General features: G+C 42.0%; 1 protein-coding gene across 9 annotated transcripts; it reads left to right on the top strand.

The window, feature by feature from the left end:
- LOC116707668 (protein KIAA0100) lies at positions 1-25,735 on the top strand. Of its 9 annotated transcripts, none has more exons than XM_032545081.1 (41): positions 1-110; positions 615-740; positions 836-962; positions 2,067-2,116; positions 2,228-2,369; positions 2,498-2,616; positions 2,714-2,774; positions 2,856-3,051; positions 3,711-3,834; positions 3,940-4,064; positions 4,158-4,225; positions 4,304-4,440; positions 4,604-4,758; positions 5,272-5,465; positions 6,577-6,877; positions 8,042-8,247; positions 8,769-9,798; positions 9,875-10,066; positions 11,190-11,392; positions 11,535-11,653; positions 11,738-11,961; positions 12,037-12,227; positions 13,520-13,619; positions 13,751-13,950; positions 14,484-14,781; positions 14,871-15,028; positions 15,671-15,877; positions 16,040-16,139; positions 16,756-16,938; positions 17,536-17,657; positions 17,748-17,903; positions 18,997-19,118; positions 19,198-19,378; positions 19,453-19,539; positions 20,681-20,689; positions 20,930-21,040; positions 21,128-21,263; positions 22,075-22,199; positions 22,284-22,385; positions 23,787-23,921; positions 24,204-25,735. In XM_032545081.1, exons 2-41 carry the CDS (start codon positions 670-672, stop codon positions 24,387-24,389), a joined length of 6,753 nt encoding a protein of 2,250 aa, XP_032400972.1. In that variant the 5' UTR covers positions 1-110; positions 615-669; the 3' UTR covers positions 24,390-25,735. The 9 variants fall into 9 exon arrangements, with proteins under 9 accessions (XP_032400972.1, XP_032400979.1, XP_032400978.1 ...); XM_032545088.1 differs by having other exon boundaries at positions 4,640-4,758; XM_032545087.1 differs by having other exon boundaries at positions 2,856-3,042.
- The last annotated feature ends 1,761 nt before the right edge of the window (positions 25,736-27,496 follow it).

Here is a 27,496-nt window from a genome sequence, read left to right on the forward strand (position 1 = left end):
GGGCAGAACCGTGTTTACCCTGCCTGCCTGTGCAGTCATGTGTCAGTAAACCCGCTCTCTCTCTGCGGCATTATGCAGGGGCAGCCCGCCGCTTCAACGTGTCGGGGTCGGTAAGCACGCCAATCAAAGACTTTCAACCAGAGCAGACCACAAACACATCCAGCGGCTCCTAAAAGCGACGCTAATTTGCTCTTTTCCAGCATCGCCGCTGTTCTGTTACTGTTAGCGGTAGCGTTAGCACGCTAACTTGTTAGCTCCGATTTGCTATTGATTTTACTTTGGGGTGACGCGGCGAGAAAAGTGGGTTTAACTGTTGCCTGTGCTGATGGTATGTTTCAAAGCTGTCCCCTCGCGTTACTGACTTGCGTTTCTTCATGTTACTAACAAATGTAGAGGCAGTAGGTTTCGGTAAATGCTTCCACATCATTAGCTAACTTCTCAAAGTTTACGTGCTATGTGGAATTCCTCTCTAGAACTACTTTAGCGATATTAGCGCAGTGCGGCTATTCCTCAACGCAAACCTGCCGCTAAATCTTTGGAGGACGGTGACGACTCGTGTGTCCCACTTTGCGGACTTTCGGCTAATGACACCGTTATGTCTTCCTCTTTGACAGCAGCTGGTAGATAAGCGGGCAGCCGCACTCAATGTCCAACATTTGGGTGTGAACAATGTCTCTCCTCCTAGTATCCTTTCTTCTAATCCTCCTGTCGGGGGTCGTGCTGTTACGTTTCCTGTTCAGGTGAGCCCTGCCATGTTTTCACTGTTAGAACTTGAAAGAGCTGGCTCTAACTGTGTGGCTGTTGATTTTTTTATTTTATTTTATTTTTTTTTTAGATGGCTGTTCTGCACCTTGGCGGTCCGATTCTTCCGGGCTGCGCTGAACGCAGAGCTGAAGATCAAATCAGTAGGGCTGTTTTCCGTCAAAGGAGTCAGTATCCAGTTTCACCCCCAGCACACTCTGGTAAGAAAAACATGACATTCAAATCATGAATTCCTGTCAGGAATGCAGGTGAATCTCATTAAGTTTTAGCGATTACTGAAAAGTTAGTTTATTTCACTTACAAATTCAAAAAGGTTATGCTCTGTCCTACAGATATTACATACAACTTGCTATTGTTAATTCTAGGGCTGAAACGATTAATCGTAATAAATTGATCATTTAAATAATCGTCAACTAATTTAGCAATGAATTAAGCGTTAGCAGGAGTGTACAGACTCAAAAACAGTCAATTTGCTAAAAGAACAACTTACTCTGACCAGTAATTAAGCCAAATCTGCACAAAAATATATACATTTTCCACTTAAGATGGGGAAGGGAGAGGGGGGGGGAATTAAAAAAGGAATTTAATTATTTGTTTGTTTGTATCTTTTACTGTATTTCTACTATTGTGTAAAATCTACAGAATGTGCCAAATGTTTTATCCGATTAATCAATGACCAAAAATGGTTAGTTGCAGCTCTGGTTAATTTTACTCATTATATCTCACATCCAATGAGTTTTTTCAGAAAATTAGTTAATGCTAGCTCATCTTCATTGTTGTCTGCCGTTTCTGTTGACTGACCTCACAGATAGAAACACAAATTAGTCTGTGATTTTAGGCTCTTCAAGCACCGGCTGTAGTCGTTGTCCAGACAGTTATTTTTCAATAGTTTATTTTATTCTATTACAGTATAAAATGTTTTCTTTTTTCCTTTTCATTTTTTCCTTCCACATAGTTTCCATGCTTGGCAGGGGAATTTATTTTGCAGAGACCATTTGTGACTGACTTAATTGTAAAATGTGTCAATGGCTCTCTTTGCACGTTAGCTGTTAGCTATAATCAGGAAAAATAAACAAAAATTAATGTTTGAATATCCATTCTGCGTGTGATGAATTGATGTGTTCCACTTTTCAAACTAAATCACTCAAACCTTTCTGACTTTTCTGTTATTTTCTAATTACTTGAGCTGCACCAGTGTAGTAAATACCAAGTGAAGTTATCGCAACATGCTACAGAATAAAATAGAAAATGCTTTCTTGGGAAATTACTGAACTTTTATTGCGATTCTCATTTTCTCTGGTCAGGAAATCGACAGGATTTGGTTGTCGAGTAGACTTCTGAACCAGGACTTACCGTAAGTTGGCGTGCTCTGTTTTTGTAACTTTACAGCAAAAAAAAATCAAAATAAGATAATTTAACTACTAAATAATAACTGCATCAGATTGAACTCAGTGTTTGTCTACAGGCGATACCTAGCGCTATGCGTCGGTGACACCCGAGTCAGGTTTGACCTTCAAGTACCGCTGGGCCCACTGCTGAAGACTGGTCATGGAAAAAAGACAAAGAAGACTTCAGTCAACCCCAAAACGCTCCGCTTTCTGTCCCAGGTATGAAGACGGCCTACGTCCGTCTGACTTCTTCTCCTCCTTCTTCTTCTCCGTCTTCTTTTGGCTTTTTCCCTTCAACGGTCGCCGCCACTTAGCTTTGTCGTTTCCTCCATGTTTTTTCCTTCCAGCTGCTGTCCTTCCACGTCAGCTCAGTCAACGTGATGGTGCTGAACCTGGCTCTCTCCGAGTCGCTGTGGCACATGACGGTCACAGGCATCACCTTGTTACTTGACCATCAAAGTAAAAGGTGAGAAATTTCCCCATTTCTTTTACTAATAAGATTCAAAACAGAGAGGGGGGTAGAAAGTAAAAATACAAAACAAATTTTATTTGTTTGCTAAAAGGTTGGCGTGGGACTTCTCAGTGGGGCAACTAAGTAGTAAAGTTCTCAAAAGCAGCCAGTTGGTGAGTTTTTATTTATTTCTTTATGCTGGGTTTTTTAAGGGTTTAATTGAGTGAGTGTCTGTGATGATCCGTTTCCTGTAGGATATATGTTTGGCTGAGCTGGCCCTCAGCCTGCTGCTGTCGGGGGACGTGGCCCTACCAGAGATGAGGCCAGGCTGCCTGTCCCTCAATGTGAGGACGCTCACAGCAGAGCTGCATGAGGGCTTGTTCCTCAGCCAGCTCCTGATGTCGCCCAAGTCCCAGAAAAAAAAAGACCCTGCTGTATCTGGTGAGCAAGGTGTGTGTTGTTTTTATTTTTAAAAAATGCTAAATGGGCATGTATTGGCGGACGTCACAGTGGGTTCAATTTATTACATTTTATACTTCTGTGTTGCATCCAGCAGAAAAGGCTCAACTTTACAGCTAGAGTTTGGAGAAAAACCCAAATAACATACATTAATTTAAGTTTATCTATTTGATTAGAAAAAGCAGAAGCTAGAAAATGCTAGTGGTGATCAAACCTTTGACTGTATCTAATCTAAAGGCTTTTGTTTACCTTTAGTAAAGGAAACTAACTGCATGTGTACTTTACTTGTTTCACAGTTTTATTTGTTAAAATAAATTCTCCTACTTCACAGTAATGCAGTACTTTCTGTTCTGAAAAGAAAAAATACCAAACAAATACAGTAAAGCTACCAGTTGTAATGTGACTAAATGTAAGTCTGTTTAAACAGCACGAATACTTTTTAACTCACTCCCTATGATATGCACAATTTAACATCTTGCATCTCTAGCCAACATTCAGTTGATTAGTAATCTAGTTCATGTATCGCACGGTTTAATATTTCACTGCATATTTTCTGCTGCTACATTTGCTTAGCAGACGTTCTGTCCAGATGCTCCTCGCGGTTCTTTTATTTTTTCGATTTATTTAAACCCGATCCCGTTTCCTGTCAGAGTGCGACGACGCCGAATTCATCCGCACCGAGACGGTGGAAAAGTTTCACCAGCTGCTCCCCCACAACGTCAACGTGGAGTTCGACAACACAAACGTGACGCTGTCCATGCACAGCCAGAAGAGGCGAGTCGGCGTCAAATTACAGGAGCTTACACCTCGGTATTATTTATCAGAATCTAAATCAGTTTTCTCATCAATAAAACTTTTCTTTTTTTCGGGACTATACAGACACCTGAATTGGACTCTGAAATCTTTGAAGATGAGTTACGGACGTGACGACGAGCAGCATCCCCTGAAGAGCTTCACTCCTGAGCTGAGCTTTCCTCAGAGCAGCCTGGAGCTCATCCTGGAGGGTCAGCTGGCCTTCCAGCGCTCTAAATAAGTTGTAAAAGAAAAAAAAAAAAAGCAATAAGTAACATGTTTATTTTTTGGTTGTTTACTGTCAGATGGACTTCTTCTTTCTCAGAGCAGGCAGAGGATCCTTTGCGTGAACACGCTGAAGACGTTCCTGCAGGTGACCAGACGTCCGGCTCTCCATGTTCGTCTTGATCGTTGGGTTACTCTGCCTTTTAAACGGCTTTTGTCCCAACAGGTTACGTCCATTGACATCTCAGGGTCGTTCACAGTCAACACCTGCATCGTGCACTATCGCCACCAAGAGTTCTCCCATTGGTTGAATCTGTTTCCCTGGCAACAGCTGCTCCACAGGAAGGAAGCCCACAGAAAGAGGCAAGCTGCCAAACGATAATGAACAATCCCGGGTTTTTATTAGATCTCTTGACATTTATTAAACTCTTTGTTCTACCTTCTTTTTCCTTATCAATGTGTATTTTTTTTTTTTTTTGCATCGTTCGCTCTGTTGTTTATCCCATTACCCTTCCGTTTTGCACAGTCCGTTAGATTATTTTCCCACCCTGGTCTTCCTCAGGCGTCTCCCCCACTTGGACGCTCCTGTGATGATCTCGTCCTCAGTGTCCAACGTCAACGTGTCCGTGCAGCTGGGGGACACCACGCCCTTCGCTCTGGGCTTCATCGCCGCTAACGCAGGTCCGTCCGCAGCACAGCATGTGATTGTTATATGGCTTTCATTTTCACTGCTGAGTCAGTATATTGCTGCTATTAACACTGTTTTTTATAACCCCAAACAACCTCCTGTAAAGGGACTTGTGAAATTTTCATACACTTTGAACTTTTTCACGTTTTGCCACTTCACACCAACAGACCTTTATGCATTAAACAGGAATTTTGTAGTAGACTGACATTTTTCCTGTGAAGTGGAGGAAAAATGATGCATGGTTTAGTTTTTCTACTGGCTTTACATCTTTAGAGACTGAAAAGTTTTTCATATTTCTTTTTGCAAAAAAGCCGAAACCCTGCCTGATAAAGAACATCTGAGATCAGAAATAAAAAAAAAAATCATTTCACGTTGGACTAAAGTCATTTATGTACAACAGAGGACCAAGAACTGTTCCCTGTGGTACACCATTGTTCTGCACACAGTAACCTGAAGTTCTTAGCGTTCTGATAGACCTGCTCTCACTTGTGTATTTATTTTTATAGAAGTGCAGCATCTTCTCGACCTCAAGGTCGACAACGACAGCTCGGATTCTCAGAACCTGCACCGGCGGGCCTCGCTGACCCTGGACAGCTTCTGGTGGAGAGTGGGTCAAGGCTCTCACATCCAGCAGGCTCCTCACCCGCCGGGTAAACACGTGTGGGGCGAAGCGCTAATTCTAGACACCTTAAGTCTCCAGGTAGGAAAACATAAATCATCACTTCTCATCAGTGCTTGTGCTTTGTAACTATTCAGACTTTTGTAAGTGGAGTTGTTTACTTCTTTGCGTTTCCCATATTTTTTTTTTCTTGTCTTGTCCTTGTGTTTACTTTGCTTTTTGGAGACATGTTTAGGCTTTTCTCTTTAGGTTAAAAAGCATAGTGATACAACTTAATAAACACTCACAAGATGGTAGTTTAATTTTTCAGTCCCGCCAGGAAGTAACGATATTCTACTAATACAAATTCACTCGTCATTTGCTAATTTTGCACAGACTTGCAATATTCATCGCAACTTATCTGCAAACTTTAACATTTTCTGTATGTCCAGTTGTTGCACTCGGCTGAATGTTGACCCGTACCTTTGTCCCCTTCTAATTTAACTTCCTGTTTCAGAAGTCTCTTGAAAGCCAAACCTGTAAGATGAAAGCACGTGAGACCCTAAACGATACATTTGTCTTTAATTTATTATTATTATTTTTTAAACCATTTTGAGATATTTTGTAAGTTTTGCTTATACTATGTATGCAATCTGTTAACTTGAATGACCAATATGAAATTCTCCTTTTGCACTTTGATGATTTTATTTGTGTTAGGGGATTTAAAAAAGGTATTTGAAAATGTTCTTTGGAGTTTTAACTATAAATATTAACCATGTTAAACTAAACTGTTTAACATGGTTAACATGGCAACACTTTTGGGGACGGTTGCGACTTTTTTGTAAGACCGGCATAAATAAAGCTTAAATTTGAAAAAGGTGCCGCAAAATCAGTAATTTTCAGGCCACAACAGTCAAAACAAATATCGCAACATTCCGGAAGGATGGATTTTTCTGACTTTTTTCCTGGAAGCATTAGCAGCAGCCTTGCTGTATTTAGAGGTTTCTCAAAAAGTCTGCTGAAATTGAGTTAATTTCCAAAATTGAGCATTAACCTACAGTAAAAGTGATAAAGGGCTGAATTTGAACAATTATTGTTATGCAAAGTTAATTTCAAACAGAAAATTTGTTAAAAAAAACAACAATATATAGCTTTTGTCTGCGTAGAAGTAGTCTGGTTTTAGTCATGAATATTCTCCCTTTCTTTGCTCCAGGGGAGTTTGAACAGACCCCAGTCCGCCTGCAGCAGCCAGCCTCCCAGCCTGAACGTGGAGTCCAGTCTGAAGGGTCTCCAGGTGGAGCTGTCGGAGACCTGCGCGCTGTGCCTCTCTCGCCTCCTGTCCCTCCTGCGGGTTTCCGCTGACCCTCAGCCTCACCTGCCAGACGTGACGCCCGACTCGCCCTCTGGAGACGAAGCCGTCAAGTCAGGCCACTCCTCCTCACAGCCCGGCCTGCTTTTTAAACTGGACTGCTGTCTGGACGATGTCAATGTGTTCACAGTCTCCAATGTGGCAGGTAAGAAGACGCTTCTTTGAGAAAAACAGTCACGAGTCAGACGTTTAACGTTACTCAGGTAGGATTCTTTAAGTACTTGGAAAAAAAGTGTGACTTCCTTTCATTTTAAAACTATAAACCAGATAAAAGTTGATTCCAATTTGCTTTGTTAAGGTGGGAGAGGCAACATTTCTAACTTTTGATCCCTTTTCTGTCACTATGAAACTTAAATTACTCACTATGTAGGAATAATATTAGATTATCTACCTTTCTTCTGCTGAGGAGGTAAATACTGGAATAATGTGAAATAAACCCAACACCTGATTTCTTCATCACTGTTGGTCTCATGGGCAAAACCTAAAAAAATACTTTAGGGATAGATTTAAAAACACAACTTATTTTAGAAAAATGTCATTTCAATTAATGCTACATGTTTTTGTTTTTTTTTACCCTATTACTTCTTTTGAAAATACATAAGTGATCTCAAGATGTAGGTTTTATTTATTTGTATTTTCAACATTTATTTAACCAGTAGATTAAATAGTTACGTTTTTCCCCCCCCATTTAAATCTTTTTTTGCAGTGTTATCCTGGTCATTACAAACGGCACCTTAAAACTAATAAAAGAGCAAAGTTAGGAAAAATATGAGTGTGAAATTATTACATCTGCTTGCAGCAGCTGCTTCAGGCAAAAGCATTTACAACGAGACGTTTGTATATTTAAATGAGTAATAATAGTTCAAATTCAGACGATTATGTAGCTGATTCCAGAGGCAGATTATTTGAATACTTTCCTGCCACCTGATTAGAAGCTTTTGTTGCATTCAGGAAGAACAAGTCTCGTAAATAAACACAAGAATTTCTCGTTCTTTTATTTTTGTAAAGGGATGTTCATTTGTGGATGTGAAAAAGTAAACATGCATGTTTGCTCTCAACTAAAAGACGATCAAGCAGCAGAATATCATGCAAAGTTGTCTATTAGAGTTTGAAGGATTGATGCTCCGAAGGGTAGATTCCATCAAGGACATGTTGGAGTTAACCAGTTGTGGACAAATTTGTCAAATCCAGCAAGCAGTAAACAGGAAAACTCGTTTATTGCTTGGATGTCATCGTTTGACTCAAATTTCAACCGTTTTCCCAGACTGATATCAGAGATCTCATCTCACCAGAGTGTGTTGTGTTTCAGGAGCCGTGTCTCTGCGCATGGACACCGTCAGCATGCTGAGCTCCGCAGAGAGCTCCAGAGTGTCTCTCCAGGAGATGAGCTTGTCTCTGGTGAAAACTCTCACTGAGAACATGGAAGCGTGCTGCCCCGCCTCCCAGGCCCTCAACCCCATACTCAAACTCACCGCAATAACCGTCTGGTACCACGTCACCACACCCAGCCTACAGGTAGCCGCAGGTTTCTAACGATGCGTTTTCCACACCATTTTCCAGAAACAAGGCTAGTTTTCTGAGGCTAATTAATTTCAATTTATGGAAACCAAACTGGGGGAAGTCAGTATTTTTTCCTCTACTTGTGAGTTTTGTATGTCAGTACAGTACTTGCCATGTATTATAAGGCTTAGTCGCTGTGACAGAATCATTGATTTTTTTGTGACTGGAACTCTTTGTCTCTTTTCTCCCACGCACTAAACAGCTGAATAAATAATCCTACTCAGTTAAATTCATGCAAAACAGATTCCAGTTACACATATCCACATGACTTGACTTAGTTTTAAGCGGTTACTCTTAGACAATCTGGAAATAAAGCTATGTTGGATGTCATTGTTACATTTTGGACTCGTTGGGCGTTGTGGATTGCAATTCTTCCTTTTAAATCACAGAAGCCGCATGAATTACTCAAGTTTGTTACGGTTAAATACAGCTAGAACGAACAGAGTACGAATGGTTGTATTTCCATGTCTGTACAGGTTCAGTGTGAAGACGAACTGGCTGTAGACTGGGCTCCACAGGACCACATGGTCTTGTTCCAGCACATGACTGAAGCTCAGGCCTGTTGGCGTATGCTCCGTGGCGAACAGGAAGAGAACAGAGACGCCGTGCTGGGTCAGACCAGAAGCTTCTCCATACGCCTGGAAATGGGTTCGACCCATTTGACGGCCCACGTCAGCGAGAAGAACTACATCCTCCTGCACACCAAGGCCTTCTCCCTTTCAAAGCACGCCGGCTCCATACACATACGCTCCCCTCTGCTCATCTTCAACTTCGACGGCAACAACATCGTCTCATTCAACGAGCTGGACGTGGAGACTCACGACGAGCTCACCGAGATGCAGCTGCACAGGGACGCCTTCCCTTTCCTAGCCACTCCCCACAACCGAGTCTGGGTCCTCACCTGCCCATCTCTGTCCGTGGAGTTCCCCTACCAGTACAACTTCTCCAAGACCTTTGACATGGCCATCGGCGTGCAGAAGTGGCTGAAGACTCTCCACCTCCCTCGGAGTTCTCCGCTGTCCGAGCAACGGCTGCCTCCCGACCTCGTGTTCAAAATCAGCCAGTTCTCCTTCGTCTTCCTGGACGACGTCTTCGAAATCAAGCTGAGAGACAACTATGAGCTGATGAAGGACGAGAGTAAAGAGAGCGCCAAGCGCCTGCAGCTCCTGGACAAGAAGGTGGCAGAACTCAGGAAGCAGCACGGAGAACTTCTGCCCGCCAGAAAGATAGAGGAGCTGTACAGCTCGCTGGAGAAGAAGCACATAGAGATCTACATCCAGCGCTCGCGCCGACTCTACGCCAACACTCCCATGAGGAAGTCTCTGCTAACCTGGAACGTGTCGGACCTGGAGCTCGTCGCCCTGGCCGATCAGTGTTTTCACGGTCCGGAGAAAGTCAGAGAGCAGCTGAGAGACATCGACAGGATCAGTCCCTTCCCCCGAGACGGGCTACCTCTGGTGGTTCAGTGGTGTCGTGCTGTCAAGTTTAAGCTAGGTGCTTTTTTGGGTAAGTCTATCATTTAAAAAAATAACATTTAAATCAAAAAATTGAAAAACAAATTTCAAACGTGTTATGTTGTCAGTGAGAATTCGAGATTATCCCCGCTACCTGTTTGAGATCCGGGACTGGGAGCTGTCGGGACGTCTGATCGGGACGGAGCAGGACGGTCAGGCGAGGGCTCATCGCAAGCAGACCGTCCCGCTCGGAGCGCCGTGGGGAGATGTGACGGTCCACAGAAACATGCCTCCACTCAAGTTCTACTATGATTTCAAATGTAAGTCCTGCACATTTTTGTAGATCCTGCGAAAATTATTAAATTACTTTTAGGTCAAAGAGAAAGTATTGTTTTGTTTTCCTATAGCAAAATTAATTCTCACTGTCCAAACTTTGACAGTATTGTTTTAATTTATTCGGTTGTAGGCATAGACTAATTACATTCTCACTGTATGATGATAATAAAACTAACAGTTTTTTTTTTCTCCGCAAGAATTTTAATCTAAATGCAACAATGCGCGCCACTAAGTAAAAAGATAGTTACGCTAACCATAAACCACTAATCATGAACAATAGATCCAATAGCACTAATCAACATGGTATTCAGTGGACGCTAATGCTAAGCCACTAAATTCAACAATGTTGGTTGGTATTTAGCGGGAGCTATTGCTGTAGCGCTAAATTCAACCATTTGTTGATAGCTTGTGTTACATACATAGTACATCGCCCTCAGCAGGGTCAAATTGGTCATTGCACACCTCACTGTGTGGTTGCATCTCAGAAAGTGACCAAAACTTCAACACAGACATCAAACTCCTTTTCAATGGAAAGTTTTCATAACAGTCAAGTAATTTAGTGCTTTAGAATTTATTGAGAAAAATTAATTTAGCAGAAGATAAGTGTGCTAAATGTTTTCAAAGTTAGCAAAAATGTTAAAGCGCTAAACAAAAGAATTAGTTGTGCTATTAGCGCATCGGTGCATCACTGCTAAAATATATAATCTAATTCCTTTTATTTAAAGCAGAGCAACATTTATTACTAATATTACTAAAGCCAATGAAACACTGTAACACATTGATTAAGAAAGTTATTATATTTAGTTGTTTAATATTTAATGCGTAGAGTTCATCAGAAGCTAAATAAACACCATGAGTTATACTGTGACAATATTAGTCATTTTTACACTTCTGTTCGTCAATCCCATATGTAAAATGGGACTGATATTAACAACCAGTATAATTTCCTTGTTTTTGCTGGTCTTGTTTTTTTTTTCAGTGTTGAAAGGGTAACAAGATACATGTAATATACATAATTATTAAACAAAATACAAGGAAATTCGTCACCAGCACAGAATGATGCCATAACATTTTCTTCCGGTTCTGATGAAATCGCTTTCTCTGCAGCCAACATCTCTCTGTATACCATCGTGTGGGGGCCATGTTGGGACCCTGCCTGGACGCTGATTGGGCAGTCGGTAGACCTGCTGACCAAACCCACAGCCGATCCGTCTCCCCCTCTGGCCTGGTGGGACAAAAGCCGTCTGCTCCTGCACGGACACTGGCTCATGAACATCGGGCACGCCAACCTGCATCAGCTGGCTACCGAGGTGAAGCAACTTCTTCTTTATGTCTTTGCTTGACTCTACTGATGTCATTGAGATTATTTATATGTTTTTGAATATTTCCTCAATTCTTTCTATTGTTTTGAGTGTTTCTGTTTTAACAAAATCGGTGTTTGGGCTTTTCCAGGATCCGTACAACACAACCGAGAACTTGCACTGGGAATGGACCAAGCTGAACTTCGACTGGAATCCTGGGGAGTTTGTGTTTAAAGGGAATTTGGACGTAAACGTCCGGACGGCATCAAAGTAAGCAGCAACACTTGGAATGAAATCTATTCCCACATTCATAGATAAGATTTTAACAAATAAAATCCCCGCTTTCCTTTCCAGGTACGACGATATCTGTTTCCTGCATTTGCCCAACCTCTGCATGACCCTTGATCTTCAGTGGCTTTGCCACGGCAACCCCCACGACCACCACGCGGTCATGGTCTGCTGCACCGAGAACATCGCGGACGTGACCTCGGGACAGCCTCACGACTCCTACCGAGCTTTTCGCTCTGAAAACCTCAACCTCTCCATCACAATGGACCTCAATCAGAACTGCTCCACTGGTGTGTGTGACAGCCGTCGAACCTCAAAGATGAACCCACGGCATGTTTAAAGACGGCATTCATCTTGTCTTCTAGAACCTCCCGAGCCTCGAATCTTGCTGTACAGCAGCACCCTGCGCTGGATGCAGAACTTCTGGGCCACCTGGACCAGCGTGTCTCGACCGATCTGCAGAGGCAAGCTCTTCCACAGCCTCAGGCCGGTCCGCAAAAAGCTGGGTCAGCACTACAAGCAGATGTCCTACACGGCCGCCTTCCCTCAGCTACAAGTGAGGTTTTGATTATTTCCCTAAAGCTGCCCGACGACAACGGTGTTTTATCGGTCAAGAGGCCGAATTGATATCCGCTTGGGTGATAGTCGCCATAACGATTCTTGTTGTTCAGTGATGAAATTATTATTGTTTTTCAGAAATACTCATTTAGCTTGAAACAAAATTCATTGATTGTGCTTAACATTTCAAAGTGCTTAAAAATCTTCTTTAGATACAAAGTCTTCAAGGCCCAAAGTGCCATAATTCAAAGTTTTAATTAGCGCCACATATAAATGCATCAAATAAGTACTTGTATGTTTTAAACATTTTAAATTAAATTAGAAATAAACACACTGCATAATGTGACTTATCTTTACACTTGTACCAGCTCTCACATGGGTTTAAAGCTGTAGCATGTAACTTTTATAAACAGTATATATTTTTTTACATATTTGTTAGAACTGTCATCATGTCATGAGAGTATAGTATGAAACAGATATGTGAAAAAATGTAGCTCTTCTACCTCCTCTTGATAGCACCACTTGATCAGAAACAACCAATCAAAGCCAGGAGGAAGGTCTCAGCGCTGTCAGTCACCCTCGTCTACGTGCTGCTCACACCCTTCCCCTCTCTCTGCTTGGCAGAAGCCTATTGTAAATGCTAAGGCTAGCTGATAAACAGATGCAAAACTCTTTGGAAATGTGTCAGGACTGTTAGCGGAGGTGTTTGGGATCATAAACACCACCTGTCTCGGATAGGTGGTGTTTACCACCTGGAACAGAAAGTTTTCTCTTTGTCATTAACACATTAAGCAGTACGTACTGGAGCACTAAGACCCTCCTCCTGGCTCTGATTGGTTGTTTCTGACCAAGTGGTGTATTTCTGAAGATGGCAGTACGTAGGACAACAGGGAGGAAGAAGGAATAACTTTTTTCACAATTGATCTGTCTCATGGTGACAGAAATATGTAAGAAAACATATTTTTAATGAAAGTTACCTGGTGCATCTTTATTTGGGTTCAGAAAACGTCCATAGTCTTCTTACACTTCATCTAAAAAACTCAGAGCTTCATAATTCATTTCTTGCCGACCATCCAAACAAAGGAACCTGCATCTTTCTTTGTTCTGCAGACAAGCTTTTTGTTATAAGGAGTTAGCTGCGGAACCAGAATATTCTTAACTTTTACTTCTGTTCCGTGTGACTTCGAGACAGTTGAGCCCATAACTAGTTTTTTTAGAGGCTTAAACCCACAAAAAGGTTTCAAACATCTGTATTTAATGGGGTTCATGCATGTATTGTTTATTCCTCAGGTGCATTACTGGGCTTCCTTTGCTCAGCAGAGAGGAGTCCAAGTGGAGTGCAACAAAGGTCACGTCTTCACTCGTGGGACTCAGAGACTCATCCCACAGGGTATAAAGCATCATGGGATTTAAAACAGAAAAGCTTTTCTGTTTTTTTTTCCTCAGACTCTGCACACAAAGCTACCTTATTTGTATATTTTCATTTTTTTTAAAGCCGACTCTCGTGTGTTGCTCTTGCAGCCGGCACTGTGATGAGGAGGCTGATCTCTGAGTGGAACGTGACTCAGATGGTGAGTGAGCTGTCTCAGGTGACGGTTCACCTGATGGCCTCCACCTGGGACGAGACGGCCGACCACCAGATGAACGCTCAGGTGAAGAAGACTCACCTGCTCAGCCTGTCGTCGCTTAGCTACCAGCGGCAGAGCAACCGCATGGAGGAGGTAACGGCTGGAGCCCATTTCTGATTTTTCATGGGCGGGCGATATAGGCTTAAAATTTTATCACGATATTTTGTCAAACTGTTGTGACACCAGTAAAGGTGATGATGAGAACTGTTTATTTTGTCTTTTGTAGGAAATTGTATGACTGTGATTGTGTGTCACAGCAATTATAGCCCCTCAAACAGACACACTGCTCTTGAAAAACATTCCCATTTTGTAATTTTGCTCTTTTAGGACACCGGTCACATAACGAAGTATGATTTGTATCACTAAACTGTACACAATATTTTCAAATTTATTGGTATTTACTGGTGTTTCAATAAACAAACAGTGGAGAAAATAGTAAAACTGACGATATAGACAATGCGGACAGTTTTCTTTTTTTACTTCATTACCTGGAATTTGTTGCGACAGCGATAAACCAGGATTCTTACCATGACAAATATCACGATAAACGTTAAACAATACGATAAGTACCCATTCTTGTTCAAAAAGTCAAACAATAATGTTTGTTTGTGTGTAATTTCCGACAGGAAGTGAACACAACAGATGAAACAAATGCCTCTTACACTCACAAACTGCGCCTGGTGGACCTCCGTGCGTCCTGGACGACCATAAACAGAAACATCGCCTTTGGGCTGTACGACGGTTATAAAAAGGCGTCCGTGTTGAAGAGGAATCTCTCCACCGAAGCTCTGAAGGGTCTGAAGATCGACACACACCTGCAGACGAAGAAACTCAAGCGTTCCCCCTCCAACTACTCCCCGACCGCGGCTCTCGTCACTCCGGTCGTTCCCGCCGCCAATCGAGTAGAGAAAAGTCAAAACGAAGGTGAGCGTTCCCAGCCGCTGCGACGGCAACGATCTCCGCCGGGGGATCGGGAAAGGCTCACCCGGATCTGTTTCTTCGGTGTTTTGCAGGAACGTCGATGTTGCAGAAGCTGATCGAGGAGACGGACAAGTTTGTGGTGTTTTCCGAGGAGGACTCTGGAGTGAGCGACCAGCTGTGCGGCATCGCTGCCTGTCAGACCGACGACGTGTTCAACCGTAACTGGTTCATAGAGCTGGTCAACTGTCAGGTAATCGCTCTGACGCTGCGTTCAGGAACCATCACGGTTCTAACAGGTCTCTGATGTGACCAAAGTGTTTTCCAGGTTTGGTAAAGCATGGCATAACAATAAAAGATGAAATAAATAAATAAATGTTTTATTTAATTTAACCACAAGCTGCCATACAGCAGACTGGTGTCAATTATATGAAGATTATTATCTTTTTTCTCTTATTAGAGACAAAACATACTCACATAGTGAAGTGGTCAAAAGAAGGTGTTGCTGGAGAAAACTATTTTTAATTAAATGACAAAACACAGAAAAATGTGTTTAGGCCTACATGGTGCCTAGATCACTAGGCACCATGTAGGCCTTTTTTGTGATCTTTTAAGTTTATCAGAACTGATTGAACTGCTTTTATGACCACATGTCAGAAGATTACAAGATTTCTGTTCATCCAGGTTTTGGGCAGCCAAACCACAGAAACTTCAGCACCCAGTTAGGAAATATTCTGGGTAGGGGTTCTCCGATTGCAGTTTTCTGGCCGATCGTCGATCTTTTAAAAAGCCTGGCCTGCCAAATATTTATTTCATCTAGTGAAACCTTGTCCCGCTCAGAGACAGTCTTGGGCGTTACCACAACATCAGTCTGAATGCGATTATCTTCACCTAGATGATGCTGCGCGGCACAGAAACAGCCGGCTGCGTGCTGGTGTCTGCAGCCAAGGCCCAGCTGCTGCAGTGCGAGCACCACCCAACCTGGTACAGCGACACGCTGAAACAGAAGACCACCTGGACCTGCCTGCTGGACGGCATGCAGTACTTTGCCACCATGGAGCTGAATCCCTCTGAGCAGGAGGACCGGCAGCTGTGGCTGGAGGTAGGCTCTGCTCTCAAGAGGAAAAGTAAACGGTGTGTGGCCGAAGGGCGTCATTTGAGTGGCTATGCATATTCTGCTAAACAGTGCTTCCAAAAATGCTGGGATTGCAAATTTTTGGACAGCATCTTTAATCTGTGGGGTTTGTTTTTTTTTCTTGTTTAGGTGAAAAACATTGAGGAGCACAGACAGCGTAACCTGGACTCAGTGCAGGAGCTGATGGAGAGCGGCCAGGCGGTGGGAGGGATGGTCAGCACTACTACAGGTACGGAAAGACTTGATTGTGCTTCGAATTATTAATATCTGTATCAGTCCCAATATTGAAAAATAAAAACCTATTCAGGCTAATTCTTTGTGGTCTGAGCGATGTCAGGCTTGTCTATTTATTTTACATTATATTTAGAATTCATAATTGCACTTTCTGAACCATTTGACTGAAAGTTTGATGCAGTTTATTTTTTACATGTTTGACCAAGATGGTCAGCCTGTTGTTTCAGTTTCTCTGCTATTTATTTTTCATTGTCTGTTACGCTCCATACTGCACTGATTGAAAAAGTTAAAGTTGTGTTGTTGTGGTTCAGAGTTATCAAATAAATTTGTAATTCAGTAAATTTATGCCTGTTTAAAAGCAAGAAAGAAAAAAAAACAATTTTAAGTCAATTCAGCACTATTCTGTTTTGTTCAGTATCGCCCGATAATAAACTTTAGATATTAGTACTAGTAGTAAATAGCGGATGGGTGCTTTCTTAACCATGCTACTAAAGTGTCTTCCAAATTCAGCAAATAATAGGAGTGAGAAAAGGAGCACATTTTTGGCTCCCGTATTCTGCGATTAGATTGAATTATGCTCGTATCAGACGGTTGAATTTTGCGTTTGGCAGACTGGAACCAGCCCGCGCAGGTGAACGAGTCGCAGCAGGTGCAGCGTATCATCTCGCGCTGCAGCTGCAGGATGCACTACATCAGCTACAGCCACGACATCAACCCAGAGCTGGCCACGCAGATCAAGCCTCCGGAGATGAGGAACAACCACGAGAAAGAGGACCTGCTGAAAAAACAGGCGGGTGTGTGTGATCACAGGAGCGGCACTGAAATCCAGCTTTATTATTTTCCAAATTCGATGTTGCTAATTTTATTGTATTTTTATTTTTGCACTTTTTTATTAACCCAAAAAGTGCATAAAATATGACAGACCAATAGCCAGTGGTCAACATTACCTGCTACTCGCAAATGAAACAAACTGCTGCGGTTCAACAGAACATCATTTTTACCAGATTGTAAAAAGTGTTTCCTTCTCGTTTCTTTGAAGAACTCAAACATTATGTGCAAAAACTAGGATCCCATTTTTAACATAAAAGAAAATGTCCCTGTTAAAAAAGCTTTAGAGTAAAAGACAATAAAAATACTTCTCACATAAAAACAAACTATAAATAGTAGAAGCTTGTGCAGACTTCCATAATGATCAGGACGCTAAACACCACAGAAACTACTGTCTATCCTTCCTTGATCGCACATATCAGCTAATTCTGTGAAATTCCACATTTCATTGTGAATTTTATTTTGCACATTACATTCTGTGATTCCGTCAGCGTTTTAAGCATAATGGAAATCATGAGCACTGAAGGGAAAAAAAAAAAATCTGTTAAATTATTTCTTTTCAGGTGCCGTGGAAACGTTCACTCTCATTCACCACGACCTGGAGATTTCCACGAACCCGGTTCAGTACGCCATGATCCTGGACATCGTCAACAACCTGCTGCTTCACGTGGAGCCCAGGCGCAAGGTGGGCAGGGACGTCAGCCGGCCGGGAATCTTTTTTTCTTCTTCTTCTCCTTTCTCCGGCATCCTGTGACGGTTTACGGTTCTTCTCCAGGAGCACAGCGAGAAGAAGCAGCGGGTTCGCTTCCAGCTGGAGATCTCCAGCAACCCAGAGGAGCAGCGCAGCAGCATCCTGCACCTGCAGGAGGCGGTGAGGCAGCACCTCGCTCAGATCAGACGCCTCGAGAAGCAGATCTACTCCAACATCAGGGTGAGCCGCGCCGCCTCGCTTTTGAACCCCCACAAAGATCAACAGTCTTATGGTTTGACGTAGAAGTTCAACAAAAAAATGAAGAGGGCAAGGTAGAAGTGGGATAACTTCATTAGTAGAAAGCAATTAACTGTATTCACGTATTTAAATGGAGCTAATTTGGGTTTTGACATCTCCCAACATATTTCTTGCTTATTTACCTGGTCTGTTTTTGTATTTCATATTGATAGTTGTTCAGTAAATTTAAAGTTGATTTGCTGTAAAAAGGGGGAAAATGTATTTATACAACCCTTTTCACAGGTAGAGACCACACAGTGGAACTAAAAGCATTAAAATGTGTGGAAAAAGTTCAACAAACATGAGTTTAGCTTTAGCGTCATCACTGTTACTATTCTGACAATGGAGTATTAGGGCCAAGCTAAGAAAAAAACAATCTTCCACAATCATTTCAGTGTCCTGCTATTGATAATAATCTTATGCTGATGTTTTAACAGATGAATTATTTCCTTATTTGTAAAGCCAGTACTATAGTATAACTTCACAAAATGCTCAGTGTTCCTCATTTTATTTCAGTTATAAGACTGCTTTTGTGTGATGTTATTTTGGTAATATTCCGACTTTATTTTGGTAATGTTGTTGCGATTTTATTTTGGTAATGTTGCGACTTTATTTTGGTAAAGTTGTTGCGACTTTATTTTGGTAATGTTGTTGCGACTTTATTTTGGTAAGGTTGTTGCGACTTTATTTTGGTAAGGTTGTTGCGACTTTATTTTGGTAAGGTTGTTGCGACTTTATTTTGGTAATGTTGTTGCGACTTTACTTTGGTAATGTTGTTGCGACTTTATTTTGGTAATGTTGTTGCGACTTTACTTTGGTAATGTTGTTGCGACTTTATTTTGGTAAGGTTGTTGCAACTTTATTTTGGTAAGGTTGTTGCGACTTTACTTTGGTAATGTTGTTGCGACTTTATTTTGGTAATGTTGCGACTTTATTTTGGTAATGTTGTTGCGACTTTATTTTGGTAGTGCTATAAATAGAAAGGAGAAATGCAATTGAACCAATGTGAATTATTTTAAATTCCACCTCCCTTTAGGCTCAAACCGACGAAGCGAACAGCGACGAACTGATGGACATCAACATGCGGCTGCAGAACCAGCTGAACCAGGAGAAGAATGACATGCAGATGAAGAGCGAGGAGCTCAACATCCTCATCAGGTCTCTCGTCAAGACCGACGGACCTTTCTAGCAACGAGCGGGAAACGGCTCAAAGTAAAAAAATCTCTGTCGTTTTTAGGTGTTTTAAAGATTTCCAGCTGCAGCGGGCAAACAAGCTGGAGCTGCGAAAGCCGCCAGAAGACGTGGGTGTGGTGCGCAGGACGGAGATCTACTTTGCTCAGGCTCGTTGGTGTCTAACCGAAGAGGATGGGCAGCTGGGCATCGCAGAGCTGGAGCTGCAGAGATTCATGTACAGCAAGGCGAGTAAAATTCACCATCTCCAGCGCTCGAGACGTCACAGAGGAACTAAATATCCACTTCTGGTTCTTTGTAGCTGAACAAGTCCGATGACACGGCCGAACATCTGCTGGAGCTCGGGTGGTTCACGATGAACAACCTGCTCCCAAACGCAGCTTACAAGGTTAATATGATCTTATAATTTCAGTAAAGGTAGTGAGAAGATATGAATAATTTACAGCTCTGTTAGGAGGTTAAATGCACTCATCATCTGCATAAATTAATGTCAAGTTTAAGGCTCTTATTAATTTTTCTAAGATATATGCTTTTTATTTTCCTGGACGCACAGATTATCATCTTGCAATCCAAAAGTTGTGGGTTCGACTCTGCGTGTGACAAGTGAATGTGGCCTGTAGTTTGAAGCACTTTGTGTCACACAACAGAATGACTAGAACAGTGCTGGAAAAACTCAGCCTATTTAATATTAGACATTTTTAGAAACTCGCGATATATTGGCACTTACATCGGTATCGGATTTTTGAATTTATTGGCCTGATCTATACTAATATGTCTAAAAAGTGACTAATATCGGCCAATACTGATCTTAGTGCAGATATATTGTGCATACCTGCTAAATATTAGTGGTAGGGATGCATGATATGTCGGCGCTAACATCGATATCGGCCGATATTAGTCATTTTTTATTATTGTCAATCAGATAAATAAAACCGGGGCCGATTAAAAACAACCGATATTTATTGGCATCTTGTTGCCATTTGTTTCTGGACGGGAGAAGGTTGGCCATGTGGTGTTTATTTTGTCATGTGACACAGTGATAGCGATGCAGCAAAGGATTGTGGGAGGTTTAACAGAAACAGAGAACCATTAGCAAAGGCCATGATGTGGTTAACATTTAACAGCCATTTGGGATCAATAAGGTATTTTTGACTTTTTTTTTTTTCTTTCAAGAAGTTGAAAGTAAAATATATAAATGTATAATATCTGTAAATATTGAAAATGTTTTTATCAGATATTGATATCGGTCCAAATTTTTTGATCGGCGCTTTCCTAATAAGTTGAGAAGAGCCGTATGAATACATTTGAGCCACATTTGAAAGTCGCACCATTCGAACTAACTCTCCACTGTTGTGTGTCGCAGACGTCCTTCCACCCAGAAGTAAGAGATTAAATAAAGCTTTAAATGAACAGCATTCATGCCAGTGATGAGTGCATGTAAACGTCTGACTGGAACACGTTGTACTGTTTGGTTTTTTTTTTACTTTTGCTGTTTTCTCATGTATTTCTGCCTGGTTTCCTCCGTGCAGCGTGTGAGGGTACGTACTGAGGACAGACATGTCTGTGTTTGAACCCGCCTTGTTTGTCCGGATGGGATCACTCCGCAGCTCCTCTGAGAGTTTTTTCTGTGTCGCATGTTGAAAGCAACTAGCCGCATGTGTTCCTGATGTCTCACGACTGCGTTCACGTCATCATCCCCCCCCCCGTTTCCGTGGCGCACCTTTCCGACCCCGTCCGAGCCGCGTCTCAACGCCGCTGACCTCGTCTCGTTTTTCCAGGTTGTGCTTCGACCTCAGAGCAACTGCCAGTCGGGGCGACAGTTTGCCCTGCGAATCTTCAGCAAAGTGCGCCCCCCGGTGGGAGGAATCTCCGTGAAGGAGCATTTTGAGGTCAGAATCGCGTCACGCTGCTGCTGCTGTTGTTGAAGCACATTTTCCTGCGGTTTTGCTTTGATTGAGCCTCTCTGCTGTGTTCAGGTGAACGTGGTGCCGCTCACCATCCAGCTCATGTACCAGTTCTTCAAACGGATGATGGGGTTCTTCTTCCCGGGCCGAAACGTTGAAGAGGAAGACGTCACGGATGAGGAAGACAAGTCCAGAATGGTCACTACTGGTACGTTGCTTTGTGATGAAGGCAGTTTTTGTCTCTGTACAGAGTTTGTACACCTACTTGAAATCCTTGAAAATGCCTGAATTTTAAGGCTTGGAAAGAGCTTTATTCATGTATCAAGACCTTGAAAGTGCTTGATGTTCAGAATGGCATAGTTTTGTAATAAAGTGCATTCTAACATCCGATTAAAAGCCTAAATTAGAAAATTAGGTAAAGCCAGATATTTTCATCCACCTAATTAAAAGACACATTTTTTTCTGATTATTAATATTTTTTTGAAGGGCAGTTTTGTTTACGGAGACTTCATGATCCATTTTATTCATGGTTTTGTTTTTAAGTTCTTTTTATTTTCGTTGTATTGTTTTTAGTTGTCATTTTATTTTGGATAATTCAGATATATTCCATTTTGTATTCTTTGCAAAATGAAAGTTTATTGATCTTTGAGAGCATGAACTTGCACATATGTACCATTATCTATATATGGAAAATGCTGTCAAAACAACAATATTATCATTAATTGTGATAATTATTAGGACGATTTATTGTCCAGCAAAAATGATCCTAACTGTGTGGATCCTGCAGCAGACCGATCAATATCAGCTTCTATTTTCTCCATCCGCAGTGTTGAGTTACTCGTGTGTTTTTGAGAACTGTGGTCTCGTGTGTGTGTGTGTATGTGTGTGTGTGAGTGAGAGTGGCTCTGTGGTGGTGTTAGGTGTAGCCTTCAGTGTTAGGCAGAGGGCATGGTGCTGACACTAATACAGTGTGTGTGGGTGTGTGTGTGTGTGGGTGTGTGTTTGTGTGTGTGTCGCAGCTATCCCAGTCAAACCCCGGCCGCTGTCGGAGGACACCATGGGCGCCATGGGCCCCAGTAAGAGCATCACCCAGGGACTGAACCGCACGGCAGGGGTCAGGAGGTCGTTCAGGAAGCCTCCAGAGGTGGGGAGTCGATTCTGAATTTAAGCTGTTCAGGAAGGAGAGAAAGAAACAAACTGATGGTGTGTGTGTGTGTTCTCCCCTCAGCATCCTGTGGATGACATCGATAAGATGAAGGAGAGAGCTGCTATGAACAATTCCTTCATCTACATCAAGATTCCCCAAGTGCCTCTGTGTGTCAGCTACAAGGTGGGGTTCACCTTTAACACTAAATCCACCTCAACTTCTCACATCAATCCGTTTATTTATTTTTAGTAGTTCTGTCGATTTTCAGATGCTGTCATGTTCTTAGTGCACAACGATATCAGTTTGGATGTTGACCCGTTGTCACTAGATTCCTCCATCCACAACTCCAACGTCTAAACCAATGACTACAAGTTTTGTCCCCCTTTTGCCTTTCCATTTTCATCTGCTCCCTTTCGAAGTTTCTCCTTCATTTTTAATGTCTAAAGCCCTTTTTGCACTGCAGGGTCTGGCCTGGCCCAGCCTGGCTCCGTTCGACCCGGTCCTATTGGCACTATGGCCCTGGTCGTTTTGCATTGGGCAGTATACAATGTGGGGGGTGCGGTGGAGAGGCTGTCACGTAAATTGAATTCTTGCTAAAGCTACCCAGGCGATCTCCCCAGCGACAGCAGAACAGTTTCCTTCTTGGGTCTCCCGTCCAGCTCCTTCTGTATGCGCTTTGCTCATCAGCGAGGAAGCTGAGGGAAACATTCACCCTTCAGGTCTTTCCCTCATCGAAGTTATGGTCTCTGAGCTGGACTCAGAGCCAGCTAAACTACCGCTGCGGATTGCGGGATTTCCCCGCTTTAGCGGCGCCAAATGCGAAAATCCCCTCGTTCACAGCCTTACCGACTTCTGATCGGTTCAGTTGGAGAAATGTTATTTACATTTACCATTGATATCTATGGCAGACGAGGCGATTGTAATCCCAGTGTAGCACAGAGCGCAGATTCATCATTCAGATCAACTTCAAAACCCTGAGATTATGATTATGTACAACTGATGCAGACCACAAAGTTGAGATATTCATTCTGCATACCACCAATAAATAGCTCATAATTTAGATGCAGACATCACATTTTATTATTTATATCCAGACTGTGGTGGGACCACAGTCAGTGTAGTTTTTTTGTTTTGTTTTTTTTTCAATGCGAGAAAAAGTTGCATATTTATCTATTTAATCTGGTGACACGATGCGGATTGTTCCTTCCGCTTGTTTAAAATGATTTTAACCGAAAGAAACTAAAATGCAATTGAATATTCTGTCATTATCATTTAAAACCTTACGGGTAGGAATAGATTATGACAGGAATTTTATGACACCACATGTTGAAATGACAGACGCTCCTCTGACCCAGAGATCTAGGCTAACCAATTAACAGCTAACTCCAAACCAGCCCGGTCGGGCCGGCCCGATCGGAACCGCAGCTTTTAGCGCTCCAGCGAGCGGGGCGGTACCGGGCTGGAAGTGCTAATGCGAAAACGATCAGCCCTGCTTTGAAGCCAGAACGGCCCGGGTCGGTCCGGGTCTGGCTGTGCAGTGCAAAAGGGGCTTAAATGTGTTGGATTTTTTTTTTTCCCCCTCAGGGAGAGAAGAGCAGTGTGGACTGGAAAGACCTGAACCTGGTTCTTCCGTGTTTGGAGTACCACAACAACACGTGGACGTGGCTGGACTTCGCCATGGCAGTGAAACGGGACAGCCGGAAGGCCCTCGTAGCGCAGGTGTCAACACTTGCAAAAAATATTCACACCCTGTCTTCAACATTTCATAAACCTTAGTGTATTTTATTAGTTACTTTCTGCCAGTTTAGAACATAAAATGCTAAGATAGTTATAAAGTTGAAGGAAAATCAAACATTTTTGAATTTTACAATTTCAAGTGTATTAAAAAAAGTTAAATTGTTAGTTGTTTTTTTTTTCTTATTTAACATTTTTTGAAAGGTCCATGTTTGTTTGTTTTTGCTGCTTATCTTTCTTCATAAATGACTCCATGTTGCTGCCTAGATGATAAAGGAGAAGCTGCGGCTGAAGCCGGCCTCCGTGGCGGAGCTGCGCGGGAAGGCGTCCGACGCCAAGACGGACAACAACCAGCAGCAGCAGGAGGAAGACGAGAAGGCCCGGCTCCTCATCGGCCTCAGCACCGCGGACAAAAGCTCCAGCAAGAAGAGCATCTTCAGCCGACGCAAGTGAAGAAAAAAAAAACCCCCACACCCCTCACTGTCGCAGCTCCCTCCGAGGGACACCCCAACGTCACTCCAGCTTCTGGAACCACGTTGGAAGAGCGGGCAAAGCTTCTCCTGCAGTTTCACTGCATCACATGAGCCTGCTGAACTTGTTTTCGAAGGATCTCCATGGATATCTGGATGTCAAAATGACCAAATATGTGGTTTTGTGTTTTTTTTTTGTTTTGTTTATCTGTGTGCCAATTATAGCATTTCATACACTGGGCAGCTCTGATTTACGAAAGCATTTAACTGACAGAGCTCGGAAATAAATCGAGGAGCGGTAAATTGGTAAAGCGAGAAAATTTAAAGCTTATCTCATTAAAATGAAACTTTGTCATTATAACGACACAAGTTTTATGTGAAGCGAGAAACCTTCTCATCTTAATATACTCGTTTTAGCGAGTTTGCATCTAGTTATAACATTCTCGTTTTAATGAGAAACTGAAGAAAGTCGTTCTTATTAGCAATAAATGTTCTCGTTTGGCATCTCATTACAACTAGAAAGGTTCATGTCTTACTTAACGAGATATTTTCTTGTTCTAACAAGAAACGTTCTCATTTTAACGGGAAGCGTTTTCCTTTAACAGGAAACATTCTCTTGACAACGTCTAAAAATCCCAAGAGGTTTTGCTGTTTTACCATTACAACTTTTCTTGTTAAAGGAGAAAATATTTTGGTGTATATATATATATATATATATATATATATATATATATATATATACATGTATGTATGTATAAAAAAAAACACGATGCTGCTCCTTAATTTCTCTCCCAGCTCCGTCAGACTGATGAACCGGATGTAATAAGTGTTTTGTTGCATTGAACGTAGCGAGGCAGATTCCTGCTCCTCTCCTGCTGGCTCAGGAACACCGCTGCAGATCCACCACACACACACCCCCACACACACACACACCGCTTTCACTACTAACAGCTGGGATTCCATTCATTTCATGCTAAACCTAAATTTATCAGTGTATATTTTACCATGTATGGAAGAAGCTGATCTGGGCTGCATGACTGTCACTGACATGAAGGCCGACATGTTTTCGATTTTTACTGCATCACTCAGCCTGCTGTTTTACTTTAACTTACCTCAGTGCAATTAATCAAGAAGAAAAACAACATCTTCGAGTACTTGATGGTTATGTTGAAAAGGAAAAAAAAATAAAAAATGAAGAGTGCGTCTTCTGTAATTTTAACACTAAAGCACTTTTCATGCAAAGTATTTGATATTTTTGTAACCACGGTTGTTCTGTCACTTGTCTTGAACGTTTCGATTAAAGAGTAACGCAACAGCGGCTGTGCTCGCTTCCGTCCTGCCGGCTCCTTTTGTTTACATCGCGGTTAAAGTCGCTCGCCTCTCTGAGGGCTGATTGATCATCGATCTCACGCCAGCCAAATCCTCCATGGGGCCCTAGGCAAAATTTGGGTTTGGGGCCAACTAGTTCTGTTAACAATGTGGACTGGCTGCAATCAGCAGTCCGATCATTAGATCATTCACACACCTGCTATAAATTTATTGCATCTCTGTTGGCAGTGCTGTTTACATTATATACATGTATAATATGGTACATTTACTGGCCAACTGATTTATCGACCAGTTGATTTCTGGGTGTCGATTTCCTAAATTTTGGGGGATGGTGATCTGCTGATACTTTCATGTGAAAATCAGTCTCTGTCCTCTTCTGCTCTACAGTGAGAGGTTTGACTGACAGACCAGGTCAGGTCTGAACGTTTGCAGTTAACAATATTCACCCCACTGTTGCCAACTCAGCGACTTTCTTGCTACATTTAGCCACTTTTCAGACAAAAAAAATGTATATCAGCCAAAATCTTAATTGGCAGGTCAGTCTTTTTAGAGATCGGTAACCAGGGATCGGTCAGAAAACTGCAATCTGTGCAGCCCTACACACTTATTCATGACATTCTTTGGTTAACCGCAGTGAAGTTAGTTTCAAGTTGGATATTCGATATTCGAGCTCCGCGGAGTAAGCGGCGTTTAGCTCAAGGTTGATCCGATTTATGAACGCTACTGTCGGCCAGCGGTTCTCCACCGCTCCCGGCCCGAGCTCCGCGGAGTAACCGACGTTTAGCTGAAAGTTGATCCGATTTCGGAACGCTACTCTCGGCCAGCGGTTCTCCACCGCTCCCGGCCGCAGCGCCCGAAGGTTCACTTAGGGACTATCAACAAATTACTGAACCTAACATTCCTGTCAAAGAAATATAATGTTTTCTTCAATAGCTTCCAGGTCATGTGACCTATTGACTCAAAATCACTTTGGAATAATTATACTAGTCTCTTTAGATGAGGCACAGTCATTTGTTTTCCATTTTAAATCTTTTTCAATTTTTAATTAATTTTTTTCATCAAAATTGAGTGTTTTTCTTCAATAGCTTCCAGGTCATGTGACCTATTGACTCAAAATCACTTTGAAATAATTCTAATAGTCTCTTTAGATGAGGCACAGTCATTTGTTTTCCATTTTTAGCCATTTTCCATTTTTTAGGAATTTTTTTCTTCAAAATTGAGGGTTTTTCTTCAATAGCTTCCAGGTCATGTGACCTATTGACTCAAAATCACTTTGAAATAATTCTAATAGTCTCTTTAGATGAGGCACAGTCATTTGTTTTCCATTTTAAATCATTTTCAATTTTTAATAAATTTTTTTCTTCAAAATTGACTGTTTTTCTTCAATAGCTTCCAGGTCATGTGACCTATTGAGTCAAAATCACTTTGAAATTGTTCTACCAGTCTGTATAGATGAGGCACAGTCATTTGTTTTCCATTTTACATCATTTTCCATTTTTTAGGAATTTTATTCTTCAAAATTGAGGGTTTTTCTTCAATAGCTTCCAGGTCATGTGACCTATTGAGTCAAAATCACTTTGAAATAATTCTAATAGTCTCTTTAGATGAGGCACAGTCATTTGTTTTCCATTTTTAGCCATTTTCCATTTTTTAGGAATTTTTTTCTTCAAAATTGAGGGTTTTTCTTCAATAGCTTCCAGGTCATGTGACCTATTGACTCAAAATCACTTTGAAATAATTCTAATAGTCTCTTTAGATGAG

The sequence above is a fragment of the Xiphophorus hellerii genome, chromosome 18 (assembly GCF_003331165.1).
Source record: "Xiphophorus hellerii strain 12219 chromosome 18, Xiphophorus_hellerii-4.1, whole genome shotgun sequence".
Taxonomy (NCBI): Eukaryota; Metazoa; Chordata; class Actinopteri; order Cyprinodontiformes; family Poeciliidae; genus Xiphophorus; species Xiphophorus hellerii.